The sequence below is a fragment of the Rhinatrema bivittatum genome, chromosome 13, assembly GCF_901001135.1.
Source record: "Rhinatrema bivittatum chromosome 13, aRhiBiv1.1, whole genome shotgun sequence".
NCBI lineage: Eukaryota > Metazoa > Chordata > Amphibia > Gymnophiona > Rhinatrematidae > Rhinatrema > Rhinatrema bivittatum.
The window spans coordinates 17,472,502-17,497,914 of record NC_042627.1 but is presented as its reverse complement, the minus strand read 5'-3'; the positions used below and the strand labels follow the sequence as shown (position 1 = coordinate 17,497,914).

Here is a 25,413-nt window from a genome sequence, read left to right as displayed (position 1 = left end):
AACAGGAAGAACCCTAGGTAACGTCAAGTGAAAGATCATAGCAGCAGAGCCCCAGAGGGAGCAGGTTCCAAAAAGACCAAAACAGCACGAGGACATTGCCAGTTTGCTGTCAGTGGTTCAGCCAATGGAAAGGCTGTGGCATCTGGGAGAAAGGTGGTAGTTTAACAGTGATATTTATGGCAATAAACACTGTCAAAAAGTTTGGACTAGGTTAGAAACTAATATTCCTTTTTTTTTTTGGAGTACTTACCACCACCACCACTACTATTTTCTATGATGCTCCTAGATGTACACAGCGCTGTACAGATAAGTAATGGCCCCTGATACGTGGGGCTTACAGTCATGTCTCACACATTCACATAAACAGCATTTCCTTGCTAAACACCAAAAGGATGACAAATGCGCAACTTGCTATCAAAGTGTCTGCAAGCAGCCTATTGAGAAATCAGAATACTTTGTGCATAGACGTAAAGCAATTTTCCATATAAGTCTTTTCAATCATGTGTGGGTGATGCTATGAATTCCTTATCTTTCATCTCAAGTTTTTATGGAAAATGTGAACCGTTTTTCAAATTTATTACTAGCCCTCAACAATTTCATGTTTCTATAAAACAGCTCTGATAAGATAATAAGTTAGCTGAAGATTGTTTATCTGTGCCCTGTGAAAGGAGGAAGTTCATGCCCACAAGGAGATCTGGCGTAACAACATTCAAACTATATCCTTTCATTCTCTGTACTCACTCTATGTGATGGTTCTATTTCATGTGCATATACAATTCCAAAAATAAAAGCTTCCTGTCATTTCAGGAATGTTGATACCTTTGGCTTCACATTATCCTTACCAACTCACTCAGCACAAGCAACACTACAGCAATACCAGAGACATCACCAAATGCGTGTCTCGTTTCACAAACCACCAACCAAACATGCACACAAATGACAAGATGCTCAGAAAAGTTCACGAAGTATACAGTATACTATTTAAAGAAACGTACACGGCAGCAAAACAAAGGAATCGTGCTCTGTCTTGCAGGTACAAATGACAAACACTAGAGGCTGAAGAAAGCTGCTGGCATGGCTGAAAACTCCAGTGAATAAATATTAGGAAATAATGGATGCACAAAACACAAGAGATGCAAGATCAATTCCCATTAGTTATATAAGACCTTTCAAACTACAAACTTTTTTTTTTTTTTTGGCCATCTGTGAGTTACGAGTTTTGATCTCCCTGATGACGCACCTACAAGTCCTCCTAGTTAAATACCTTTAACCAGAATACAGCACAAAGTGGAGTTAGAGCAGCCTTGTAGTTCGAGCAGCAGGCTGTAAATCAAGGAAGCCAGAGCTCAAATCCCCACAACAACTCATTGTTGTGGGGATTTGAGGGTGAAATGACTTGGGCAAGTCATTTCACCCTCAGTCACAAACTTAGGACCTGATTTATTAAGGCTTTTGTCCCATTCCATGTCTACGGGAAAAATGCTTAGTAAACGAGATCCTTAGCTTGTAAGCCCTCTGGGGATAGGGAAATAACTATAGTACCAAAATGTAATCTGTTTTGAGTATCATAAATAAAACAAAAAATTACTACTACTACTACTAATCCCCCAAGCACTAGAGGAGTTGGAGAGAGCATGTGAGAGACTAAGATCTCTGCCTCTAGACCCTCTACAGCATCTATGAGAGACGGTCGTTAGGAATGCCAGAAGGGAGCACTGGAGAAGTGAGGACGACATTTTTTTATTGCTGTGCTAAAAGTTCTTTTAACATCCCCAGGGAATACAATGACGTGCTGGTATTTGATGAAGGGTTTGATAGACCTGTAGGATCCAGCTGGAGAGGAAAGGCAGCAGCAAGACAGGATACTCACAGGAGTTGTGCCTGCGCCGAAAGCCTTTAGACTGAAGCAAGGATTCCATGTGTCTGTCCACGTAGCTCTTGGAGCACTGCAGCGGTGAGCTGGTCACATCCTGGTTCCTTATATCACTTTTCCTGGGGATGTTCAGAGGGGCAGTGGCTGATGTAATGGGCTTTCTCACCACTTTACCTGTGCCATTCTGATTGGTGCCCGCTGGGTACCCAATCCCAGGAATGCTGGATTCTGTCTGCTGCACATCCACTGAGTTCCTGCTACTCAAAGGGCCAGGGATCTCCAAGATCTTCAGTTCCGTTATATCCCCCGCTCTAAACAAGGGACAAAGTCGTTAGTAAAGGAGCTTGCTTTCAACACCCAAAACGATAAGGCATAAAATACATAAAAAGTATTATTATTGTATGTACTAACAGAGGAAAAACAGTTTGGAAACATGAAACCTGTGTGACAGAAAAAAACAATACCTATATGAAAGCAAGTTTGCTTGCATAAACAGGGTTCTCCATACACAGCAGGATGAATCAGCCATGACATGTGAGTGACATCAACAGACGGCACTGAACGGACCCTTCTCTCCTAGCTGATAGAGCTTTTGTTCTACTGAACAGGCATGGGAGTTTCTGTTGTGCCCGCTGCCTCTTGAACATCTTAGTTGACTGCAGAGCATAGCTTTAGCTAGATAGTCAACTCTCCAAGGAGTCAGGCAGATATTAAGCTTGGCTACTTCATCTTATCTACAGAGGACCCCATTTAAGGTAAGGAAACTTGCTTTAGTCATCGACAAGCAGGGCTGAATTAGTCATGACACATGGGGAGTCCCAAGCTAAGAACTGCATGGTGGAGCACTTGAAAAGCAACTTGGACCTCCTAAGTGGACAACTGCACAAAACTGCTTGCCAAAGCTACTGTCACTTCTTGATAAACTGTCTAGACAGCAATGGGATGCGAAGGTATGAAGTGGTGACCAATGTTGCAACTTTGTAAATGTCTTTAATGGGCATGATTCTTAGGATGAGCCATTGAGGTAGACACTGATCTTACTTGATGATCCTTGACAGAGTGCCGTGCCTTTTAAAACAGCTAGTCCCAGTCTGTTAGAATCATAAGAGACAAAACGTTGGGAAGCTTGACAATATGGTCAAGTTTTTTCAGATAATATGCCAAGTCCCTTTTGCACTCCAGTGAAAGGAAGGCCTTCTCCCCTTCATGTGCTTGAGGTCTTGGAAAGAACTTGGGCTTGATTCAGATGAAAGGTCAAAACTATGTTGGGCAGAAACTTGGGGTGAACATGCAGCACCGTTCTGTGGTGGGAAAACTGTAGGTACAGTGAGTAATGAACCAATGCCTGAAGCTCACTGGCTTTTATAGCTGACATAAGGGCAACTAGGAACATTACTTTTCAGAAGAAGAATTTTAAGGAAGCCAGCAGTTTAAAATAGTTTTGCCAATACAACACTAAGATCCCATGGCACTGGCGACTTGTGTGCCATAAACCTTTCATGAACCTTGACACTAAAGAACATATGGCGATCGGGTTGTCATCCAGTTGAACATAAGCAACAATGGCCCTGAGGTGAACTTTGACAGTTGATGTACTGTGACCCAAGGAGGACAGAGAGAATAAGTACTTGAGCAACTCCTTTGGAGCACAGGCAAAATGGGTTCAGGGAGCTTTCTTGACATCAAGATAAAAGCCTTTTCCATTTAAAACTGTAAGCTCTTCTAGCTGAAGGCTTCCTGGCCCAATTACAATATTCTCAACTTCTTTGGACAGTGGTGAGACTAGAAAGCACGCAACATCCATAGCATCAAGTTATTATTATTTTTTTTTTTTTTTTATATACCGACATTCAATCTGAGATATCACATCGGTTTACATTCAGGTACTGTAGGTATTTCCCTATCCCCAGAGGGCTTACAATCTAACAGGCCGATATAGTAAAGTCTGCGGGACTGCATCGCGCGCACCGGCCACTTGCCGGTGCGCGCGATGCAGTATTTAAATGAGGTCTGGCGGTAGATCCTGGCAAAAGGAGGTGCTAAAGACACTAGCGCGTCCCTAGCGCCTCCTTTTTGACAGGAGCGGCGGCTGTCAGCGGGTTTGACAGCCGATGCTCAATTTTGCCAGTGTCTGTTCTCGAGCCTGCTGACAGCCACGGGCTCGGAAACCGGACGCCGGCAAAATTGAGCATCCGGTTTTCAGCCCGACAGCCGCAGGCTGAATTCAATTTTTTTTTTTAACTTTTTTTTTACTCTTTGGGACCTCCAACTTAATATCGCCATGATATTAAGTCGGAGAGTGCACAGAAAAGCAGTTTTTACTGCTTTTCTATGCACTTTCCTGGTGCCGGAAGAAATTAGCGCCGACCTTTGGGTCGGCGCTAATTTCTGAAAGTAAAATGTGCGGCTTGGCTGCATATTTACTTTCTGTATCCCGCGCGCATACCTAATAGGGCCATCAACATGCATTTGCATGTTAAGGGCGCTATTAGGTGCTGCGGGTTGGACGCGCGTTTTCCTCCCCTTACTGAATAAGTTGGATTGCATCCCAGAGGGACTGGAGAGCTGACTGAACCTGATACGGTAATAGAACCACACTTTCTGGGCCACGCTGGAGCAATAAGGAGCAGGCATGTCCTATCCTTTACTGCTTTCTGCACTGTTCTCGCCACTAATGGATATGGTGGAAAAGTGGTGGATCTGTATCCCACTTGAGTAGAAAAGCATCCAGAGCAGATCTGAATTTGCTTTTGAAGAACAGAGCAAACTTTTCTACTTTCCTGTTTTCCTCTGATGCAAACTAGTTAAACTGACTGCCACTGTTTAGTCTATGGGAACGAAATACCTCTGCAGAGGCAATCCGCCAACATGTTGGACATCACAGGAAGGTAGGTTGCTTGTAGAAAGGGTCTGTGGATGCAAGCTACTCCCAAATTCTTAGATTCCTGGCAGAGCCTCCACGACCAGAGACGATGTTTGGGTAGGATGAGCTGGGTGATTGCCTGGGTGCCATAAGCTGGAGGATACCCTGGCCCTGTCAGCAACACCCATCCCACCATGGCTGAAGAAACTCCCGGTGTGGCTGCGATAAGAGCCCTGGCGTAGCCGCAGCAGACACCATCCCATTGTGGCCTAACAGTTCTGGCATGAGCCATGGGCGGATCCCATCCCACCGATCCCCCCTTCACTTAAAAGATGTCTCCCTGGTAGTCTAGTGGTGACCTACAGCAACCCTTGGCTCCAGGCCGGTTGCCATTTTCAGGGAAAGCCCAATATGGGAGTAGGTATTATTCACCCAGGATGTCATTTCGCCTAGAGTTGGTCCTATCCACAACCTTGTGCTCTCTTATTTGTTCTTGTAGAACATTGCTATTTACTTATCGGTTTGGATCAGAATTCTCTTTCGCCAAAAGAGATGTGAAAAAACTCTCTACACATGTCTGATTGTTCGTAGATCCAGGAGATTGATCTGCCACAGATGTTCTTTGATAACCAGATTCCTTGGGTTCGGAAGAAGCCATTGTGTGAGCTCAATCCCCAGGTGGATGCATTCAGTGCCAGCATTACATGAGGTAGTAGCTAAAGGAAGCCTCTCAGTCTCCAGGATGTCTGGGTCTAGCCACCACTGGAGAGACCCCTTCATGTTTACGGTAAGCCTCACTAGGAACAACAAGGACTGAAGCAACTGATCCCATTGAGCACAGATGCCCCACTAAAAAATTTACATGTTGAGACAGTCATAGGAACCACATGCACTGCTGCCACTATGTATCCCAAGATAACTAGAACTTCTCAGGCTGGAACTTGATCCTATTGTAGTAGACTCTGGATCAAAGCTCAAAGGCAGAATATCTGCTTCAATGGGAGGAATTTCTCTCCTCCTGGAAATCTACTCATGCCCCAATGAACTTGATTCTTTGAGTAGGAACAAGGTTTGAATTGGTAATGTTGATAACAAACCCTAGTGACTGAAAGAGCTGGATCTTCTTCTGCAGGGAGTTCAACACCTATGCTTGAAAAGACCCTGTCACTAGCCAGTCATCCAAGTAAGGAAAGACACAAATTCCCTGATGATGAATGTGTGCCACCACTACCACTTGGCCTTTTGTGAAAACCCTTGGAGCCACTGAGAGCCCAAAAAGAAGAACTTTGGATTGGTAGTGAAATGAAGGTATTTCCAAAGGGAGTGATAGATGGGTATGTGAATAACCTCATCTTTCAGATCTAGAGCACATATCCAGTTTCCTATTTGAATAAAGGACAGGATGATGTGAGGGAGTTCATTTTAAACTTCTGTTAACAAGCTATTGTTCAGTATTAGTAAATCCAAGATGGATCTCAATGCCCCTGACTTCTAGGAGATAAAGAAATAGCAGGAGTAAAACCCCTTGACAAGTTCTTTGGAAGGGACAGTTTCTATTGCCTGCTGGCTGAGAAGCTACTCCATCTAGAAATGGAGCTGGGTTGAGTGGAACAGATCCAGATTGAAGGCCAAACAATGGTGCAACGCTGGAGAGTGGGAGAAGCATAAACTCCACAATTTTGAGTCCTTGGTGATCTTCCGCCGCTCTTCCAGGAATAGGTGAATCCTCCTTCCTATCAGAGGGTTTTGGGCTTGAAAATCAAGTCCTGCCAATTATAACCCTTACCCCAGTGTTCTGTACAAACTGAAACAACTGTAACCACTTTTTGAGCAAATCCTGACATATCAAGTTACAGTACTCTAATTGGATAAAACTAGCACTTGTACTCCAAAATCAGGAGAGAGAAACTGTTTCACAGAAATATAGAAATGAGGGCAGAAAAGAACCAATGGTCCATTCAGGCTGCCCAACAAGCATCCCATGGTAGTATCTGCCATGCTGTGCAGGTTACCCCCATGTATCAGTCAGTTTTGCTTGATGTGCTTTGTTTACAGAATTGGCTGTAGAAGCCGTCCTGTGTTTATCTTATTCTCTGAGCATCAGTACCCCAGACACAAAAATTGTCACGGCTTGTGTTTGTCGTCTCTGAATCCAAATCCTCTCTCTTTCCATCCCCATCCCACTCCTTCGAAACAGAGAGTGATGTTGCAGTTGTATCAAAAGTTTCAAGGCTTATTGGTTAAGGGTAGTAACTGCTGCTCCGTGCAGGTTCCCTCCCCCATGCTTAGTACCCCAGACCGTAAAAGTTGGGGGCCTTCGTTGGTTGCTGTCTAAATCCAATTCCCCTTTTCCCCTGCCACTGAAGCAGACAGTAAATGTTGGAGTTGCATCAGAAGTATCAAGGGTTATTGGTTAAAGCAGTAACCGCCACACCAGCAAGTTATCCCCATGCACACTTTCTTTGTTTCCTGAATTAACCACAATTTATAAAAAAAAATCACCTTGGCTACTATATAACCTGCAGTTTTAAACAAAGTTTTATATCCAAACACCCAGACTACATACTTTGGATTTTATTTGTATTTCTGTATCATTTAATACCAAATAAGGCAAGTTCTGGAGCAATCCTGTTCTACTTAACCATAAAGGGGTAGATTTTAAAAACTCTGCACGTGCGTCCATGTGCATGCGGTTCCCGGCACCCACACATGGACGCGGCTATTTTATAACATGCGCGTGTATGTTATAAATTACAGTTCCCTCCCTGACAATTTTAAAACCCACGTGCGTATGTGCTGGTGGGTCAGGACTCGCACGCACGGGGGGAGAGAGATTTCAAAAAGCAATGCTCGGCGACACGAGTAGGTTTTCTCCAGTTCCCTCCCAGTCCACTCCAATTAAGGAGTGGACAGGGAGGGTACTGACATACCAAGTTACAGTACTCTAATTGGAGAAAACTAGAACTTGTACTCCAAATCTAAAATCAGGAGAGAGAAACTTTCACAGAAATATAGAAATGATGGCAGAAAAGAACCAATGGTCTATTCAGGCTGTCCAGCAAGCATCCCAATTAAGGAGTGGACAGGGAGCGAACTTCCCTATCCCCTCCCTAAACCTTCCTTTTTCCTCTCACCTCCCCGACCTCTAACCTCCTCTATTAGTTTTTGGGGGGTTTTTTTTGTAAACTTACTTCAACTTCCGATTTGAAGTAACTTCCGCATGCCGGCAGCTTGCCTAGGTCAGTGTCTAATGGTGCCGTCCCGGCCTGCTCCTCCCAGACCATACCCCCGGGCCCACCCCTTTCCGATAGGCCGGCACTTCTGCAAGTATAGGGGGTTATGCACGTGGATGGTCCCATTCAAAAACGCTCACAGCACGTGCAGGACCCAGCCACGCGCATAGGCCATTGAAAATTCAGCCAAAAATATTTATTTCCTGTAGGTTGAAAATTAATTTGTTTTCAATAAGCCAAAGATTAATTGCACCAATACAGTAAGAATAGTTATCCTGAGAGAAATATGCTGAATATTTATTATGGATATCCTGGATATCCTGAAAATTAGACCTTGAAGGCCCACTTTGCATGTTTCCTTCTGGCTTTTATTCCTTCTGCTTCCTTAACATATGAAACCAGCTCAAAAAGCTCAACAGAGCATCAGACACAAGACAAATAACTGACTCATTCTCTCTCACTCAAAGATAATGGAATAGCCTAGAGCTAATTGCATGTTACAGTTATGCATGATCACATTTCTCATTAGTCAGCTGTCCATACTATAGACACTTAGTGGATGGAATGGAATGGAATTCAATAGGATAAACACAGAGGATCCCTAGTGGCTAAAGGATGGAAATGAACATAAAGGATAATCAGCTTTGGGGTAACTTGCACAGAGCTGCAGTTACTACCCTTACCAGAATCCAAAAAATAAGTTAAATTAAAATAAAGCTGGCTGGGTGGACCACTTGGGCCTTTTTTTTTTGCCATCATTTACTAGGTCACTAAGACGCATGAAATACCCTCCTGGAGTTGGTGGAAGATAAAACACTAAAGGGTAAATTTTAAGAGAGATGCGCGCATGTTATAAAATCAGATACCGGCGCGCGCATGTGCGGGCGGGTGCAGACTCGCACACGCAAGGGGGGGGTTAAGTTAGAAGTGCGCAGCAACGCGATTGGGCCTTCCCCAGGTCCCTCCCAGAGGAAACTTCCTTAACCCCCTAGCTAACCTTCCTCCCTTTCCTTCTTCTCCACTCCAACCCCTAAACACCCCCCCCCCCCAACTAACCTAATTTTTTAGCATTAAGTTCCACGCGCTGGCCAGCTGCCGGCGAGCGCTGTCCCGAACCACCCATGCCCCCACCCCGTCCCTTTTTTGAAACCTGGCTCTTCCGCCCGTGCTGGGAGATGCGCATGCAGCCCGGCCAAGCACGTACCTCCCGGTATTGGCACGCACCAGGGTTTAAAAATTAGCCCATAAGAGTTTAAGAGGGCATGGGATAAACAAATACAATGGGGATCCCCCGACTGCTAAAAGTGAAGAAACAGGAGAAAGCATGACCTAGTGGCACACATATAAGCGTGTACAGCGCCATATAGGATAGGTTCAACTATGAGTGTTGGGGCTACCAGAATGAATAAACAAGTGGTTAATTTAAAATGTCAGAAGTCCTAGAAGAAACACAGGCAGCCACTTGGCCTGGCAGGCTGTGATCGTAGAATTGACCAGCAGCTAAATCTGTCTGGTAGCCTGAAACTACTATAATAACTAGAAGACCTAGTGGAAACACAGGTGCCAATGCAGCCAAGTTTGTCTGGCAGACTACGCAGGGGACCTAGGAAGCTTACTCCTAATGGTAACTATTTAGATCAGGCTGTGAAAATGGAATCAAATTATCAGCTGGGTCTATCTGGCAGGCTGCAAATAATGAAGTAACTAGAATACCTAGCGGAAAAACAGGCACTCACATAGCCAGGTCTGTCTGACAGGTTACCAAAGGGACCTAAGGAACCGGATGTTTGAGCAAAGACCATGCTAATATTGCTGGCTATTGAGATTATTGCAGAGTTTTGTGAGAAAGGTGGGGTGTGAGACAGGATCTTGTGTGTTCAACTACCCAAACTCGTGGTGTACAAGGAAGAAAACAAACGAAAAAAAAAAAAGACAGTACTTGATAAGGAAAGAGATCTTGTAGTAAATGGCCATACTCTAAGGATGGCAGCTGGGATGTATCATTACCAGTGTGGACTGAAAAATGGGCAGATTAGATAGTAGATGATGGCAGAAAAAGACCAATCAGTCTAAGTGTTTATGTTGTTTGGCAAATTACTTTAATAAGACACCTTTCTATTAAAAGCAGAGATAGGTAACCACATACTCAAGCAACATAAAAGGAAAATTAGTTTCTTACCTGATAATTTTCGTTCCTGCAGTACCACGGAGCAGTCCAGACTGCTGGGTTTTGCCCCCCCTCTAGCAGATAGAGACAGAGATGTTTTAAAAACAAAGCTCCACCTTATATAGGAGAGTGCCACCTACAGTCCGCCAGTATTTCGTAATGACAAAGCAAGATGGCTCCCATAAGATACCATAACTTTATACACTAACTCCTGAACAAGAAAAGGAAACGTTACCACCGGGTCACTGAACCCCAGTAAGACCAGAACCTATAGAACCACACAGGCAATAAGGAACAGGAAAAATTCAAAACTCTGCAGAAAATAGGCGAGCGGACTCTCCCCCACTTGAATCACTCTGACAGGGCGGGCCTCTGGACTGATCCGTGGTACTACAGGAACAACAATTATCAGGTAAGAAACTAATTTTCCTTTTCCTGTACATACCCAGATCAGTCCAGACTACTGGGATGTACCAGAGCTGTACCTATCTGGGGTGGGATCCAGAGAGGCCTGCTCGTAGCACACCTTCTCCGAATCCTCCTGAATCTGTAGCCTGCACATCCAATCGGTAATGCCACGTGAAAGCATGCAGTGACTTCCACGTTGCCGTCCTACAGATCTCCTGTGGAGAAACGAAATGAGACTCCGCCCAGGACGCTGCTTGCGACCTAGTAGAATGAGCCCGGAGGCCGACTGGAAGAACTCGACCCTTTAGCAAATAAGAGGAGCTGATAGCCTCTTTCATCCAACGAGCAATGATAGCTTTTGAAGCCATGTGACCCTATCGAGGACCTTTCCAGAGCACAAAGAAATGGTCCGACATGTGAAACTCATTGGTGACTTCCAAGTAGCGTAGAAGTGCTCTACAAACATCCAGCTTCCGCAAATCGCGGGACAGAGGATCCGAACAGTCCAGATCCCCAAAGGCTGGAAGCTCCACCGATTGATTGACATGAAAAGAAGATACCACCTTTGGCAGAAAAGAAGGATCCGTTCGGATGGAAACACCTGAATCGGAAATCCTCAAGAAAGGTTCCCGGCAAGAAAGAGCTTGGAGTTATGACACCCGCTGAGCTGAAGTGATAGCGACAAGAAAAATCACCTTCAATGTAAGATCCTTCAGAGTTGTCCTCCTTAAAAGCTCAAAAGGCGCCTCACACAGGGCTGTAAGTACCAAATTCAGACTCCAATAAGGACAAGCGAAGCGGAGGACATAAATGCTTAGCTGCCCGAAGGAACCGCGCCACATCAAGATGTGCCGCCAAAGTTCCACCCTGCACCGCCCCGCACAAACAACATGTAATGAACTACACGATAAACCCATGGACAGCCCCTTTTGCAGAAAACACAAAACATCAGATACGGAAGCCCGGATCGGTGAAATGTCTCGATCAAGATACCAGGCCTCAAAAACCTTCCAAACCCGAACGTACGCAAGATTAGTGGAAGTTTTGTGCGAACGGAGAAGATTAGTCACTATTGCAGGAGAATAACCCTTGTCACTTAGGCGGCGCCGCTCAAAAGCCATGCTGCTAGACAGAAGTGATCGGATTCTTCCAAGCAAATCCGGGATTCCTGGAAACCGAATGGTTCCCGACATCGCGAGATTGAGGAGGTCTGCGAACCAAGGACGTCTCTGCCATTCCGGTGCTACCAGAATCACCGGTGCTGAATGACGCTCTACAAGAACATACCAAAGTGGGTCAGACCATGAGTCCATCAAGCCCAGCATCCTGTTTCCAACAGTGGCCAATCCAGGCCACAAGAACCTGGCAAGTACCCAAAAACTAAGTCTATTCCATGTTACCGTTGCTAGTAATAGCAGTGGCTATTTTCTAAGTCAACTTAAAACTTGGGATTCGGCCCTGATGGAAATAAAGAAACTTCTTACTGAAAACTTCCTAGCAATAAACACTTCCAAAACAGAGCTACTCATCATTTCACCACACAATAATACCTCCTTCAACCCATCACTCATCTCACCCTCGGACTCACTCCATTTACAACAAGTCCGCAGCCTTGGCGTTATCGTCGATAATCATTTCTCCTTGAAGAAATTCATCACGGATACAATCAAAAATGGATTCTTCAAATTACATACACTAAAAAGAATTAAACCTCTGCTACATCCTTATGACTTCAGGACAGTGCTTCAAGCCACAATATTACCAAAACTGGACTACTGTAATGCTTTACTTCTAGGTCTCCCTAAAAACACACTACAACCACTACAGATGTTACAAAACGCCGCTGCTCGCCTACTCTCTAATACACACCACCATGATCACATTACTCCAGCTCTCATGTTCCTTCATTGGCTTCCTGTAGCATCTAGGATTCTTTTCAAAGTTCTCACACTCATCCATAAGTCGATCTACAACCAAGATATGCAATGGTTCCACGACCACTTTACTTTCCACACTTCAAAGAGACCAATTAGAAAAATGCACCAAGCCAAACTTTCGTTATTTCCAATTAAACACATCAAACATGCGGCCACTAGAGAACGCTCATTCACGATAGCCGGCATTAACATTTGGAACAAAATGCCCACTGATCTACGCCTAGAACCCTGCCACAGGAAATTTAAGCAGAACCTCAAAACCTGGCTGTTTGAGCAAGCTTACACTCACTGACCATGTCTACTCCTGACTTTCCGATTTATCTATCCTGTATAACCCGTCTCCTACGATCCTCCACTGCTGACCCGTATAGATGTTCCTCGCTGCTATAAATTGACTTTACTGTCTCTGATCACATGGTTAACACTCGACTTACTATTTAACATTGAACTGTTCTTTGCATTCGTTCATTGGTTTATTGTACTTGTTTTAAATTCTTGTTAATAATTGAACCATTTTGTACACTGTATTTCCTGTTGAATGTAAAGCTTATTGCTGTGTTATTGTTTATTGTAAACCGAGGTGATGTTTTTAACGTGCCGCGGTATATAAAAAAATCACTAAATAAATAAAAAAATAAATAATGAATTAATAGCAGGTAATGGACTTTTCCTCCAAGAACTTATTCAATCCTTTTTTAAACACAGCTATACTAACTGCACTAACCACATCCTCTGGCAACAAATTCCAGAGTTTGAGTAAAAAAGAACTTTCTCCGATTAATTTTAAATGTGCCACATGCTAACTTCATGGAGTGCCCCCTAGATTTTCTATTATCCGAAAGAGTAAATAACCGATTCACATCTACCCGTTCTAGACCTCTCATGTTTTTAAACACCTCTATCATATCCCCCCTTAGCTGTCTCTTCTCCAAGCTGAAAAGTCCTAACCTCTTTAGTCTTTCCTCATAGGGGAGCTGTTCCATTCCCCTTATCATTTTGGTAGCCCTTCTCTGTACCTTCTCCATCGCAATTATATCTTTTTTAGATACGGCGACCAGAATTGTACACAATATTCGAGGTGCGGTCTCACCATGGAGCGGTACAGAAGCATTATGACATTTTCCGTTCTATTAACCATTCCCTTCCTAATAATTCCTAACATTCTGTTTGCTTTTTTGACTGCTGCAGCACACTGAGCCGACGATTTTAAAGTATTATCCACTATGATGCCTAGATCTTTTTCCTGGGTGGTAGCTCCTAATATGGAACCTAACGTCGTGTAACTACAGCAAGGGTTATTTTTCCCTATATGCAACACCTTGCACTTGTCCACATTAAATTTCATCTGCCATTTGGATGCCCAATCTTCCAGTCTTGCAAGGTCCTCCTGTAATGTATCACAGTCTGCTTGTGATTTAACTACTCTGAATAATTTTGTATCATTTCTACTCTGAATAATTTTGTACCCATTTCTAACACTTGCCCCCTCTAGCCCTCCTCCCCTCACTCTACCTTGTATATAAAGATTATTATATAACCATGTATACAACCTCATATCCACGAGTGTTGTATACAGGGTTATATAACCATGTATATAACCTGTACATAACAAATGTTTTTCGCCAAACCCTGTGCATAACCTTTCCCCTTTTTGTTATTTGTTTACCCTTCCCTGCCCCCTCTTATGTCACTCCTATTTGAATCCCCCATTCCTAATTATCTAGTTGTTGCTCTGTTACTGCGTTTTACTGTTTACTGTTCTTTGTAAAGGCAATGCCTATATATATTTTGGTTGCAAGTTACATGTAAACCGACACGTCGTGCAAACGGTTGTCGGTATATAAAACCATTTAAATAAATAAATAATCCGCAAATTTGATAACCTCACTCGTATTCTTTTCCAGATCATATCTACCTTATAAATGGCCTGTGACCGACGGCCCGCAAATGCGCAGTAGAGCACAGCTCTACTGTGCATGTGCGGGCAAGGATGTCGATCAGAAAAAAAAAATGGCGGTGGGGCCGCAGGAGCGGGAGGAGAAGCAGCGGCGCCGCGCGCGCGCGCGGTGCCGCTGCTTCTCCTCCCCAGATCTGCCGGCAGATCTCGGGGGGGGGGGGTGTCACTCCCGCGCCCCCCCCCACCGAGATCTGCCGGCAGATCTCGGGGGGGGGGGTGTCACTCCCGCGCCCACCCCCCCCCCCCCGAGATCTGCCGGGAGGAGAAGTAGCGGCACCGCGCACGCGCGGTGCCGCTACTTCTCCTCCCCAGATCTGCCGGCAGATCTCGGGGGGGGTCACTGCCGCGCGCGCGGGAGTGACCCCCCCCGAGATCTGCCGGCAGGAGCGGGAGGAGTTAGTGGAGCCGGGTGAGGGTTGCGGGAAGTCGCGCTTACGGCGCCGGGAGGAAATGGAGGTGGGTGAAGGGAGGGAGGGAGGGAGAGGGGTACTGAGTGAGTGGAAGGGAGGGAGGGAGAGGGGGACTGAGTGAGTGGGAGGGAGGGAGAGGGGGGACTGAGTGGGAGGGGGGGAGGGGAGAGGGGGGACTGAGTGAGAGGAGAGGGAGGGTGGAGAGGAGTGGGTGGGGGAGGGGGGTGGTGAGAGTGAGGGGAGAGAGAATGAGGGGGAGGTGAGAGACAGAGGGATGTAGCCCGTTTTAACGGGCTTTACGGCTTGTATATATATATTTTGAAAAGCACCGGTCCAAGTACAGATCCCTGAGGCATTCCACTGTTTACCCTTTTCCACTGAGAAAACTGACCATTGGTCCCACCACCAACACGTTGGTGAAAGTCCGTGGCGCAGTCGCCAGACCGAAGGGTAGAGCTCGAAACTGAAAATGCTGTCCCAGGATGCAGAACCGCAGAAACCTTTGGTGGTCCTGATGGATCCCTATGTGGAAGTAAGCCTCCGTGAGATCTAGCGAAGCTAGGATTTCTCCCTGCCTCACCAAGGTAATGACCGACCGGAGAGTTTCCATGCGGAATCGTGGGATCTTTAGACACTTGTTCACCTCCTTGAGGTCTAGGATGGGGTGGAACGATCCTTCTTTCTTTGGTACCATGAAATATATTGAGTACCAACCCCTTCCTTGCTCCCCTGGAGGTACAGGAACTATGACCCTTAATTGTAGCAGCCGCTGCAATGTCTCCCAAACAGCTGCTCTTTTTGTGGCATACCCGCAGGAAGAGATGAGAAACTGATCTCGGGGCCGCCGTGCAAAATCTAAAGCGTAGCCTTGTTTTATCACGGACAGGACCCACTGATCAGTAGACACCTTGGTCCACTCCTCGAAGAACAGGGCCAGTCTACCTCCTTCTTGCCCTGTTCTTACTACTACTACTAGCCCTGTTCTTACTACTTACTACTACTTCCGGGATCGAGGAGTGGACTGGCGCTCCTTCATTGGGAGAATTTTGCTCCTGAGGAAGGGAGAACCGCCCCAGGTCTGCCAAATCTTTGACCCCTAAAAGACTGGGTATAGGTTTGCTGCTTCACCGGAGCCAAATAAAAGGACGAAGCGGGCGACTTAGGCGGTCGATACTTCCGATTCCCTCTGAATCTGGCTCAAGAAGAGAAGGAACCGCGTGAGCGAGGTCTGTCTTCCGGCAACCGATGCACCTTATTCTCTCCCAGCGACTGAATTATGTGGTCCAAGATCTTACCAAAAAGTAACTTACCCTTAAAGGGCAAGGACCCCAGTTGAGCCTTAGAAGACACATCTGCAGACCAGTTGCGCAACCACAAGAGCCGGCTAGCAGCGACTGCCGACACCATGGACCTGGCGGATGTCCGGAGGAGGTCATGAAAGACATCAGCACAATAAGCCACCAAGGATTCCAAATGGTTCGTCTGAGCCGCTTCCTCGGCCGAGAAATCTACATTGGCCTGTAATTGCTGCACCCAGCGAAGCCCGGCTCGCATAGCAAAATTACTACAAATAGCCGCTCGGACTCCCATGGCTGAGACCTCGAAAATCTGTTTGAGCTGCACCTCTAACTTCCTATCCTGCAGATCCTTGAGCGCTGTCGTTCCTGTGACAGGAATCGTGGTTTTCTTCGTGACAGCGGACACTGCAGAATCCACTTTCGGAACCCGCAGCATCTCCAAGGCGTCCTCTGGCAGAGGATACAGCTTATCCATGGCTTTACTGACTTTTAATCCGAGATCCGGGGTATCCCATTCTCGAAACAAGTCCATTGCCGAAAAATGAAAAGGAAAGGCAGTAGCAGGACCTCTCAGGCCCAACAAAACAGGGTCCATCTTCCCGAGCTTGGATTCCTCGGGAGGGTTGTCAATGCCCTGCTCAGAGAGTATAGCTGGAATAAGAGGTGCCAACTCGTCTTTACGAAAAAGGGTCATCGCCCTCCGCCACCTGAGAGCCTCTCTCCGCCAGCGGTGGATCTAGCTCTGGGTCATCCGCCCCCTGCGGAATCTGGGGTTGACAATCCCCCCCCCCCCCCACCCTGATAAGAGCAAGGGAGGGAGAGCCTGCCTGATCAAAAACAAAAGTAAAGAAAAAGTACCTAAAAAATTATTTTATTTTTTTTAAAGCGAAAACAGCCTACCGTGGTCCAGGGTGCTGATCTTTAGGGTGGAGTGAGCCGGGCTTCCCGGTATCGCACCCTCGCTGCCTCAATTAATAGTTAGGGTCCTCAACCCCCGTCGGCAGCAGCCTCTGACCAGCAGGGGATGGCCCTCTCACAGCCTAACAACCCTCTGGGAGGCGGACCACAGGAAATGCTTCTATATTTTTAAAATAAATTTAAAGAGACAAACCCTGAAATTAGAAAAGTACATAGAAAACTCTTACTAACTAAAACCAATCTAACCCAAACTAAAGACTCTGACCAGACTGTAGGTTTGGCACCTCCACCATCTGCTAGAGACAGAGAAATACTGGCGGACTGTAGGTGGCACTCTCCTATATAAGGCGGAGCTTTGTTTTTAAAACATCTCTGTCTCTATCTGCTAGAGGGGGGGGGGGCAAAACCCAGCAGTCTGGACTGCTCCGGGTACGTACAGGGAACAGGCCTTATTTTCAGGATAAACAAACTATACCAGTGAATCAGGTTCTTAGAGAACATGAAGGCAAATATGAACCTGATGAATATATTTTGTGTGGATGCTCTGACAGATGTGTTTATGGCTCTTTAGGACCACAGTTAATGTACAAGAGAAGTGCAAGGCAAGGAGATAAGTTACTAACCTGAACGTGACTTCTGGCACTAGGCACTTAACTCCATTGTGGAAGGGCTGCGTCAGAGAGATGGTCTGATTAAGCTGATCCACAGCGGACACTCTCCCTTGATAGACTCCCAGAGTCTCCCCGCAGTTAATGGATACAATGCTCCCAAGCCAGTCTGCAGCCATATTCGGCACTAATTACAAGCACAACCTGCAAGAAAAATGGCAAACAAGAAATAACTGCAGACAGAACTCAATTCATTCCTCTGGCAGTGTAGGACATTGCTCCCCAATTATCGCTCAGATGAGAGTGATTCCAGCAAACACTAATTTTATATCCCATTCAGGTGATAATAAGTAACTCATATTTCAAAGCTGGTTCTTGAAAGACAAACAATAATTTCTATTGGTTTTTAATGCACATTTTAGGTGTACAACAAAAGTTATGAGCATCATCCACTAAATAATTCCTTAATTCAGATTAAAAAAAGATTGACTTAAAAGCAGTGAGCAGTGTACTGAAGACCACCTCAAATGGAGTTTGGGAACGTAAAGTGATCATTTAGAGTTTGGCGATGAAGCCATGTGCTCAGGACTGCATTGCAGAACCCAGAATGTGCTCTGGGCTCTTCTTTCATGTACCCAAGTACCACATTAGAACCAAGAACTATAGGTTTGGCATTTGCCAATCTGTCCATGCTGTACAATTAGAATGATAATTCTTTTTTTATTTAAACCTCTATGGCAGTGTTTTATCAGTTTCAGTAAGTGCCATTTGCTGTTTTGATAGTGGATTTACTCAAGGAAGCACCACTGTGCAGACTGCTTCAGCTGTTTTAACCCTGCATCAGGTTTATCTGAAGGCTCTCAAAATAGGTACCCAGGTTCATTTCTAGATCACAGCTTTAAACCACTTCCAATATAAGGGGCATAGGGCTCTTAAGCTACTAATTTCTATTTGTGATACTGGAGACATTAGCAATTGTATAATGATGAAGCATAATGCACTTTATTAAATTGTATGCAACTTGCCTCTAGCACCACATATCCTCCTCATAGCCTGCGCCTACTTTCTTCTCCTTTATACCACCATATTAGGATAAAACAGCAAGATGGCCTCTGACCTTTTCAATTTTTTTTAATTTTTTTTTTTTTTTTTTTTTTAAAGAGTCAGGAGTAGTTCCAGAAGACTGAAGAAGAGCGGATGTGGTTATTATTCATAAAAATGGATGTAAGGAAGAGGCTGGGCATTATAGGCCAGTTAAGGCTGACCTCTGTAGTGAGCAAATTAATGGAATCACTGCTAAAACAGAAGTTGTGCCGTTTCTGGAATCCAATGAAGGCAAGATCCAAGGCAGAATGGTTTTTACCAGAGGTAGATCTTGTCAGACAAGTCTGATTCATTTCTTTGACTGTGTGACCAGAGAGTTGGATCAAGAAAGCGCCAGATTCAGTGAATTTGGAATTCAGTAAGGTCTTTGACATGTTCTTCATAAGCAACTCATAAAAAAATTGAGAGCTCTTGGTATGGACCCTAAAGTGACTGACTAGGTTAGAAACCGGTTGAGGGGGAGGTGACAAATGATAGTGGTAAATAGAGTTCACGCCGAGAAAAGAGGACAACCAGCTGTGTGCCTCAAGGATCGGACCTTTGACTTTTTTTTCAACATTTTTGTCAGTGACACAGATCTGTTTGTGACCCCTTGCAATAGGAAGGTGCCTTGGTTTTGCTCCCTCTCCTGGCAAACCAGCCTCTTTTTCTCCCTGGTCCATCATTGAGGCAAGGGCCTTCTGTATACAAATCCTTTGATTCCCTTAGTGATGAAAACTCTCTTGAAGCTTCATGAGGGGGGGGGGGGACGGGACACTGACTATAATTCTCATAGCCCCTCATTGGCTGAGACAGATCTGGTTTCCACTCCTATGGGAGTTGTCCATCTGGAGACTGAACAGTCTGGGAGCTTCCCAGATCTTATCTCACAAGATCAAGGCAGCCTCCGGCATCCCAACCTCCAGGCCCTGTTGCTCACAGTCTCGATGTTGAGAAGTTAATTCTGCAGCTGCTTGATCTTGGAGGATGTGTCTCGGTTCTTGATGGCTTCTAGAAAGTCTTATGGACTGAAGTGGAGGAGGTTTTGCAATTGGTGTGAGCAGAAAGTCCTAGCTCCATTCTCCTGTCCACACAAAAACTGCATGACTACCTTACATACCTGTTGGAAGCTGGCTTAAAAACCAACTCTGTTAGAGTTCATCTTAGTGCAATTGGCGCATACCACCAAGGTGTAGATGGTACACCCAACTCTGTACATTCTATAGTTGTACATTTCATGCAGGGCCTGCTTCAATTGAAGCCTCCCCCTAAGGCCTCCCACTGTGTCTTGGGACCTCAACATGATATTAGCTCAGCTGATGAAAGCTCCTTTTCAGCCACTGCACATCTGTGACCTGAAGTACCTGACCTGGAAGGTTGTATTTTTGGTGGCGGTCACTTCAGCATGCAGATCAGCGAGCTCCAGGACTGGCAAAGGCAGCTCTGAAAGACTGCAGTTTTCAATGTTAAGAATCAGATTTCAGCCCTTGTACATCGCCAAACTAACAGGGTCATTCATCAAATCACGTTAGGGCGATAACGCCCTAATGCCCGTGATAAAAAATGCATCACGAAATGCATATGCAAATTTTAAAATTTTAGTCAAAAGGGGGGAGTTTGGGCAACGTTTATGAAAATGAAGGGTGTTTTAACATTGTGGGCAATAGCATATTGCACATTTTAACACCGGAAATAACTACACCTTTTTTCCTGGTGTTATGCTGTGCGATATGTCCAAAATGGAATTTGCTTGACAGCAGCTAGGTAGAGAGAGCATCAAACTTGGTTGAGAGTACAAATCTCGTTTTTGTATACCTTTCCTCACTCCAAATCACAACAGAACTTCACTGATGTGTACTGTGCTGTTTGTACTTCTGATTAGGCATGTAAAACCGCCCCCAAACCCTAGACCACCACCAAAACCTCATCTCGAGTTACTAGTTCACCCTCCTACAGGGATATAAATACTTGACATATAAGAGTCTTATAAAGAGTCTCTCTCTCGCCCCCTCAGCAGTCCAAAACATGGAAATGCCTGTCTGGGCACTTTGCAGCTTGTGATGCGAAAAATATCGCGGGCGGTAAAATACCTATGTGAAGAGCTAAAATAGAACAAATTGCAGTATCTCAAAAGTTACCCTAACCATGCCTTTTTTTTTTTTTTTTTTTTTTTAATCGCAGGCACTATTCCTGCAAAATTTATAGCAAAATGATGAATGTAAGTCTAAAAGCTTACAAGTTAAGTTTGATAATAACTGGTTGATTAACCATATGTTAGTTACTTCTTTACAACTGATAAGGCAAAACAACCCTTTCCTGGCTAAGGACCAGTTACAGACAGTGTTAACTGTCACTAATGCTGATTAAGTTCAACTACTGTAAAAGTCGCTTTTTGGCTTACCAAAGAAACAGTCTCCAGCTAGTTCAAAATGCTGCCGATTGTAGTACTTCAGGCGCAAGAGGTAGGTACCTGTATGAGCTCCATTGATTACAAGTTGGCTCTCAGATTATTTTTAAAAATCACATGCTTAACACTTAAGGTGTTGCTGGTCAGGGACTAGGTTAAATACCCTCCCTCTCTCAGTACCTCCTGAGGTACTGTGATCTTCAAAAAAAAAATTTTGTTGACTACCCCTGCTCTGAAAGCAGTCTATCTTTCTACAATTTGTGAGAGGGCTTTTACTAGTGCTTGTCTAGTAATCTAGAATAGCCTGCCATTGAAAGCCAGGTAATGTCAAGATTATTTATAGTTTCATAGACACGTAAAAACCTAGCTCTTTCAACAGATTTTTTAAGTGATCTTATTTCATTCTCTAGACTTTGTTTTCTTTAAATATTTACTGTGTTAAGACATCACCTCTTTGCATACTACATTGTTTATTATACTGAGTTTCTGTTTTAGGAAGTCATTTATTTATTTAAAAAGCATTTATTACCCACCCTTCCTACATCCAGAGTGAGGTACAATATGAACATACAAAATTCAGGAGGGTTGAATAGAACAGCATCTTACATCATTCTTCATTATGGAAGAGCAATATATAGGAACAAGAAGCTGACTTTAGGAAGGAATACTGAATCCTTTCCAGCTGATGTAAATGTATGTAAATGTTTTATTTCTCAGTTGTTTTTAGCAATGTTATTGAACTTGAAATGTTAGATGTAATGCTCATCATTGGTGATATTTTTATATGCTATTCATCACCAGGATGAATGTAAGACATTGATAAGACATGCTAAGAGAGAATTTGAAAAGAGGTTGGCTGAAGAGACAAAAACTCACCGTAAAAACTTTTTAAAATATATCCTAACCAGAAAGCCTGTGAGGGAGTCAGGTGGACCGTTAGATAATAGAGGGGTTAAAGGGGCACTTAGAGAAGATAAAGCCATCGCGGAAAGATTAAACGATTTCTTTGCTTCGGTGTTTACTGAAGAGGACATTGGGGAGTTATTTACTCTTTCGGATAATAGAAGGACTAGGGTCACTCCATAAAGTTAGCATGTAGCACATTTAAAACTAATCGGAGAAAATTCTTTTTCACTCAATGCACAATTAAACTCTGGAATTTGTTGTCAGGCGATATGGTTAGTGCAGTTAGTGTAGCTGGGTTTAAAAAAGGTTTGGATAAGTTCTTGGAGAAGTCCATTACCTGCTATTAATCAAGCTGACTTAGAAAATAGCAACTGCTATTACTAGCATCAGTCGCATAGGATATACTTAGTTTTGGGGTACTTGCCAGGTACTTGTAGCCTGGATTGGTCACTGTTGGAAACAGGATGCTGGGCTTGATAGACCCTTGGTCTGACCCAGTATAGCAATTTCTTATATTCTTATAGGACCATTCTTCAAATTAAGTTACTTGGGGCTGAGATTTTGATATCCTGTGAATGATCCTGTAAAAACTAATGCAGGGCCAATGTTGCATAAATATTCTGTTTAAATGTAGATTTTGGGAAGTGCAATAATACACTTAAAAGTAACATGAACTTTACCTGCTTAAATTATCAGTTAAATAGAAATGCCCGCTTTTGATATATACTGATGAGAGACAAAGTAAGCAGAACATTTTAAGAATGATTTTCTCCTTCAGTAGGTGCTATACAATAGAATATGTTGCAACTCACACAGCTTTTTAAATAACTTAAGCTGAAGTGTTACTTTAAATAGAAATTATACTGGATTTATTGAATTATTTGGCAAATATCTATTTACTAGTTAAAACAAACTTTCCCTAGCAGAAATGAACAGCATTCAAGTAACATCACTTGTCTAGTAGTATAATGCCTTAGCAGTTGTTTATGGTAGTTCTGAGGTTTCTGATTCAAGTTATACACTAGTAACTTCACCTTATGGTAATAAGACTTTTACTACCATATATATATCAGTTTACTAGTCCTTGTTTATGGTAATTCTGAGGTTTCTGATTCAAGTTATACACTAGTAACTTCACCTTATGGTAATAAGACTTTTACTACCATATATATATCAGTTTATTAGTCCTTGCTCACTATTCCTGATTTACTGTACTAACCATATATTACAGTGCTCATTCTTCAGAAATTGCATAAAATGTGAGCCTCATGACATCTTTTATTGTTCTGCAATAATGTGCAGTATTTTCTATTGTAATTATTAAATGTTTGAGATAATCATATGAAGGGCATCAAATTAAACTGTATAGCCTTCACATTTAACTGCATTACCAGAAAAAATGCACTACTTCTATGAAGTACAAGTCTTTCCCATAAAAGAGTTAGGTTCAGAGGTGCGGCAACAGCAAGTCCCAAAGCTGATAACCCACTAATGATCTCACCAGGTAATATTTTGAGAAGTTTAAAGCACAAAGGCAAATTTATATTTCAGAATTTACTTTTGTACTATAGGTTCATATAACAAATACATTTAATGTCATGTAAAGGCTTTCTGATAAGTTTCTGCCAAAAGCAATTGCCAGACTGATCTGAAATACAGGAATCAAAATTATCATCATTTTATCAGACCTACTTATTGCCCTAAGACTCAGAAGAACATAAGAAATTGCCATACTGAGTCAGACCAAGGGTCCATCAAGCCCAGCATCCTGTTTCCAAGTGGCCAATCCAGGCTACAAGGACCTGGCAAGTACGCAAACACTAAGTACTACTGATGCCAGTAATAGCAGTGGCTATTCCCTAAGTCATCTTGATTAATAGCAGTTAACAGACTTCATCTCCAATAACTTGTCCAAACCTTTTTTAAACCCAGCTACACTAACTGCACTAAGCACATCCTCTGGCAACAAATTCCAGAAAATAATTGTGCTTTGAGTGAAAAAGAATTTTCTCCAATTAGTTTTAAATGTGCTACTTGCTAATTTCATGGAGTGCTCCCTAGTCTTTCTATTATCCAAAAGAGTAAATAACTGATCACATTTACCGTTCTAAACCTCTCGTGATTTTATAGACCTCTATCATACCCCCCTCAGACATCTCTTCTCCAAGCTGAACAGCCCTAACCTCTTTAGCCTTTCCTCATAGGGGAGCTGTTCCACCCCCTTTATCATTTACAACATAAGTGCACAGAAATGGAGTCTTGGATAATAAAAAAAAAAAAAAGGGAAGCAAGTTCGGAGACTCGGGATAAGGGGACGGAATGAGGACACCGATGCAAACTATCCCGACGTTCTGCATGGACAAGAAACAACTCTGGAAGGCTGAGGGACAGTCTGGGATGTGACAAAGTGCGGGGTGAGTGCCGCCCCACTCTCGCTCCTCGCTTCCTCCTCCCTCCCCGCCTCGGCCATCAGCTCATCACGGTTCTTTCTTTTCACACCCAGCAGACACCACACTCTCCAGCCCGCCGGAGGACTGCGGGCTTCTATACCTGCTTAACGAGAATTCACCCAACTCCAGGGAAACCCGACCGCTTCCCCAGGCCTTCTCGTTCCAGCCGCCAACCGGAAGTTCCGCAGCGTCCCCCCTAGGACGCCATGTCGTCACGTCCTCCCTAGTTGCCACGGTAACTTGCGGCCTTTGGCGGCAGGGTCGCTAGGTTGGGCTATTTCACTCCCTCCCGTTATGCGGGAAAACTATTTGTGCGTGGTTTGGGGTAGTTTTAGGCTGGGTGTTTGGGTAGTTGACTGTTAGTCCTTTCCTGTCGGTTTTTTTTTCCCTCTTGCAGCCCAACCAGCAGGCGCAGAGTGATGACTCGTCGGCAGCAACTAAATCAGAGGCGGTAGGAACTGCCGCAGGGGGCAAAAGGGAGAGGAAGGTTCATGGAGTCTTCCAGAAAGCGAATTCTTCCAACTTGTCGTCTTTTTGCTTTCATCTCCTCCGTGCTGCTCGCAGCTTTTGAGACGATAACGCCAGCTGCTTTCACCCCTGCACGTGCTGTCGCTGCTGCATTCTCAGAGGTAAGAGGCCAGATTAAGGGAAGAAGCTGCTTTTTTGTTTTTACCTGATTAAGGATTAGTTTCCTCGGGGAAGAGGAAAAGAAAAAAAAGAGTAGCACTGTAGCCTACAGTCTGTAGGATAGGTGAATGACAGGGGGGGGGGTGGTTAGAAAGAGGGTTGGATAGGGAGGGAGGACATTGAACACCATGAAAACAGGGCAAGTGTAGGGATACTGGTGCAATGCGAAGGGTAGAATAAGCAAAAGAAGGTGGAGGCAGGAAGGAAA

General features: G+C 44.2%; 1 protein-coding gene across 2 annotated transcripts in view; it reads right to left on the bottom strand.

Annotated features, from left to right (window-relative positions):
- EDC3 (enhancer of mRNA decapping 3) overlaps positions 1–24,769 on the bottom strand; it is a 93,140-nt gene extending 68,371 nt beyond the window's left edge. Inside the window, exons 1-3 of one of the 2 annotated variants that reach the window (XM_029574484.1) lie at positions 24,619–24,769; positions 17,688–17,876; positions 1,871–2,184 (exon numbers count right to left, since the gene is read on the bottom strand). In XM_029574484.1, the coding sequence (XP_029430344.1) occupies positions 1,871–2,184; positions 17,688–17,851 (478 nt within the window). In that variant the 5' untranslated portion in view covers positions 17,852–17,876; positions 24,619–24,769. The remainder of the gene's footprint in view (positions 1–1,870; positions 2,185–17,687; positions 17,877–24,618) is intronic. The other variant, XM_029574485.1, reaches the window with a different exon arrangement.
- Positions 24,770–25,413: the final 644 nt, after the last annotated feature.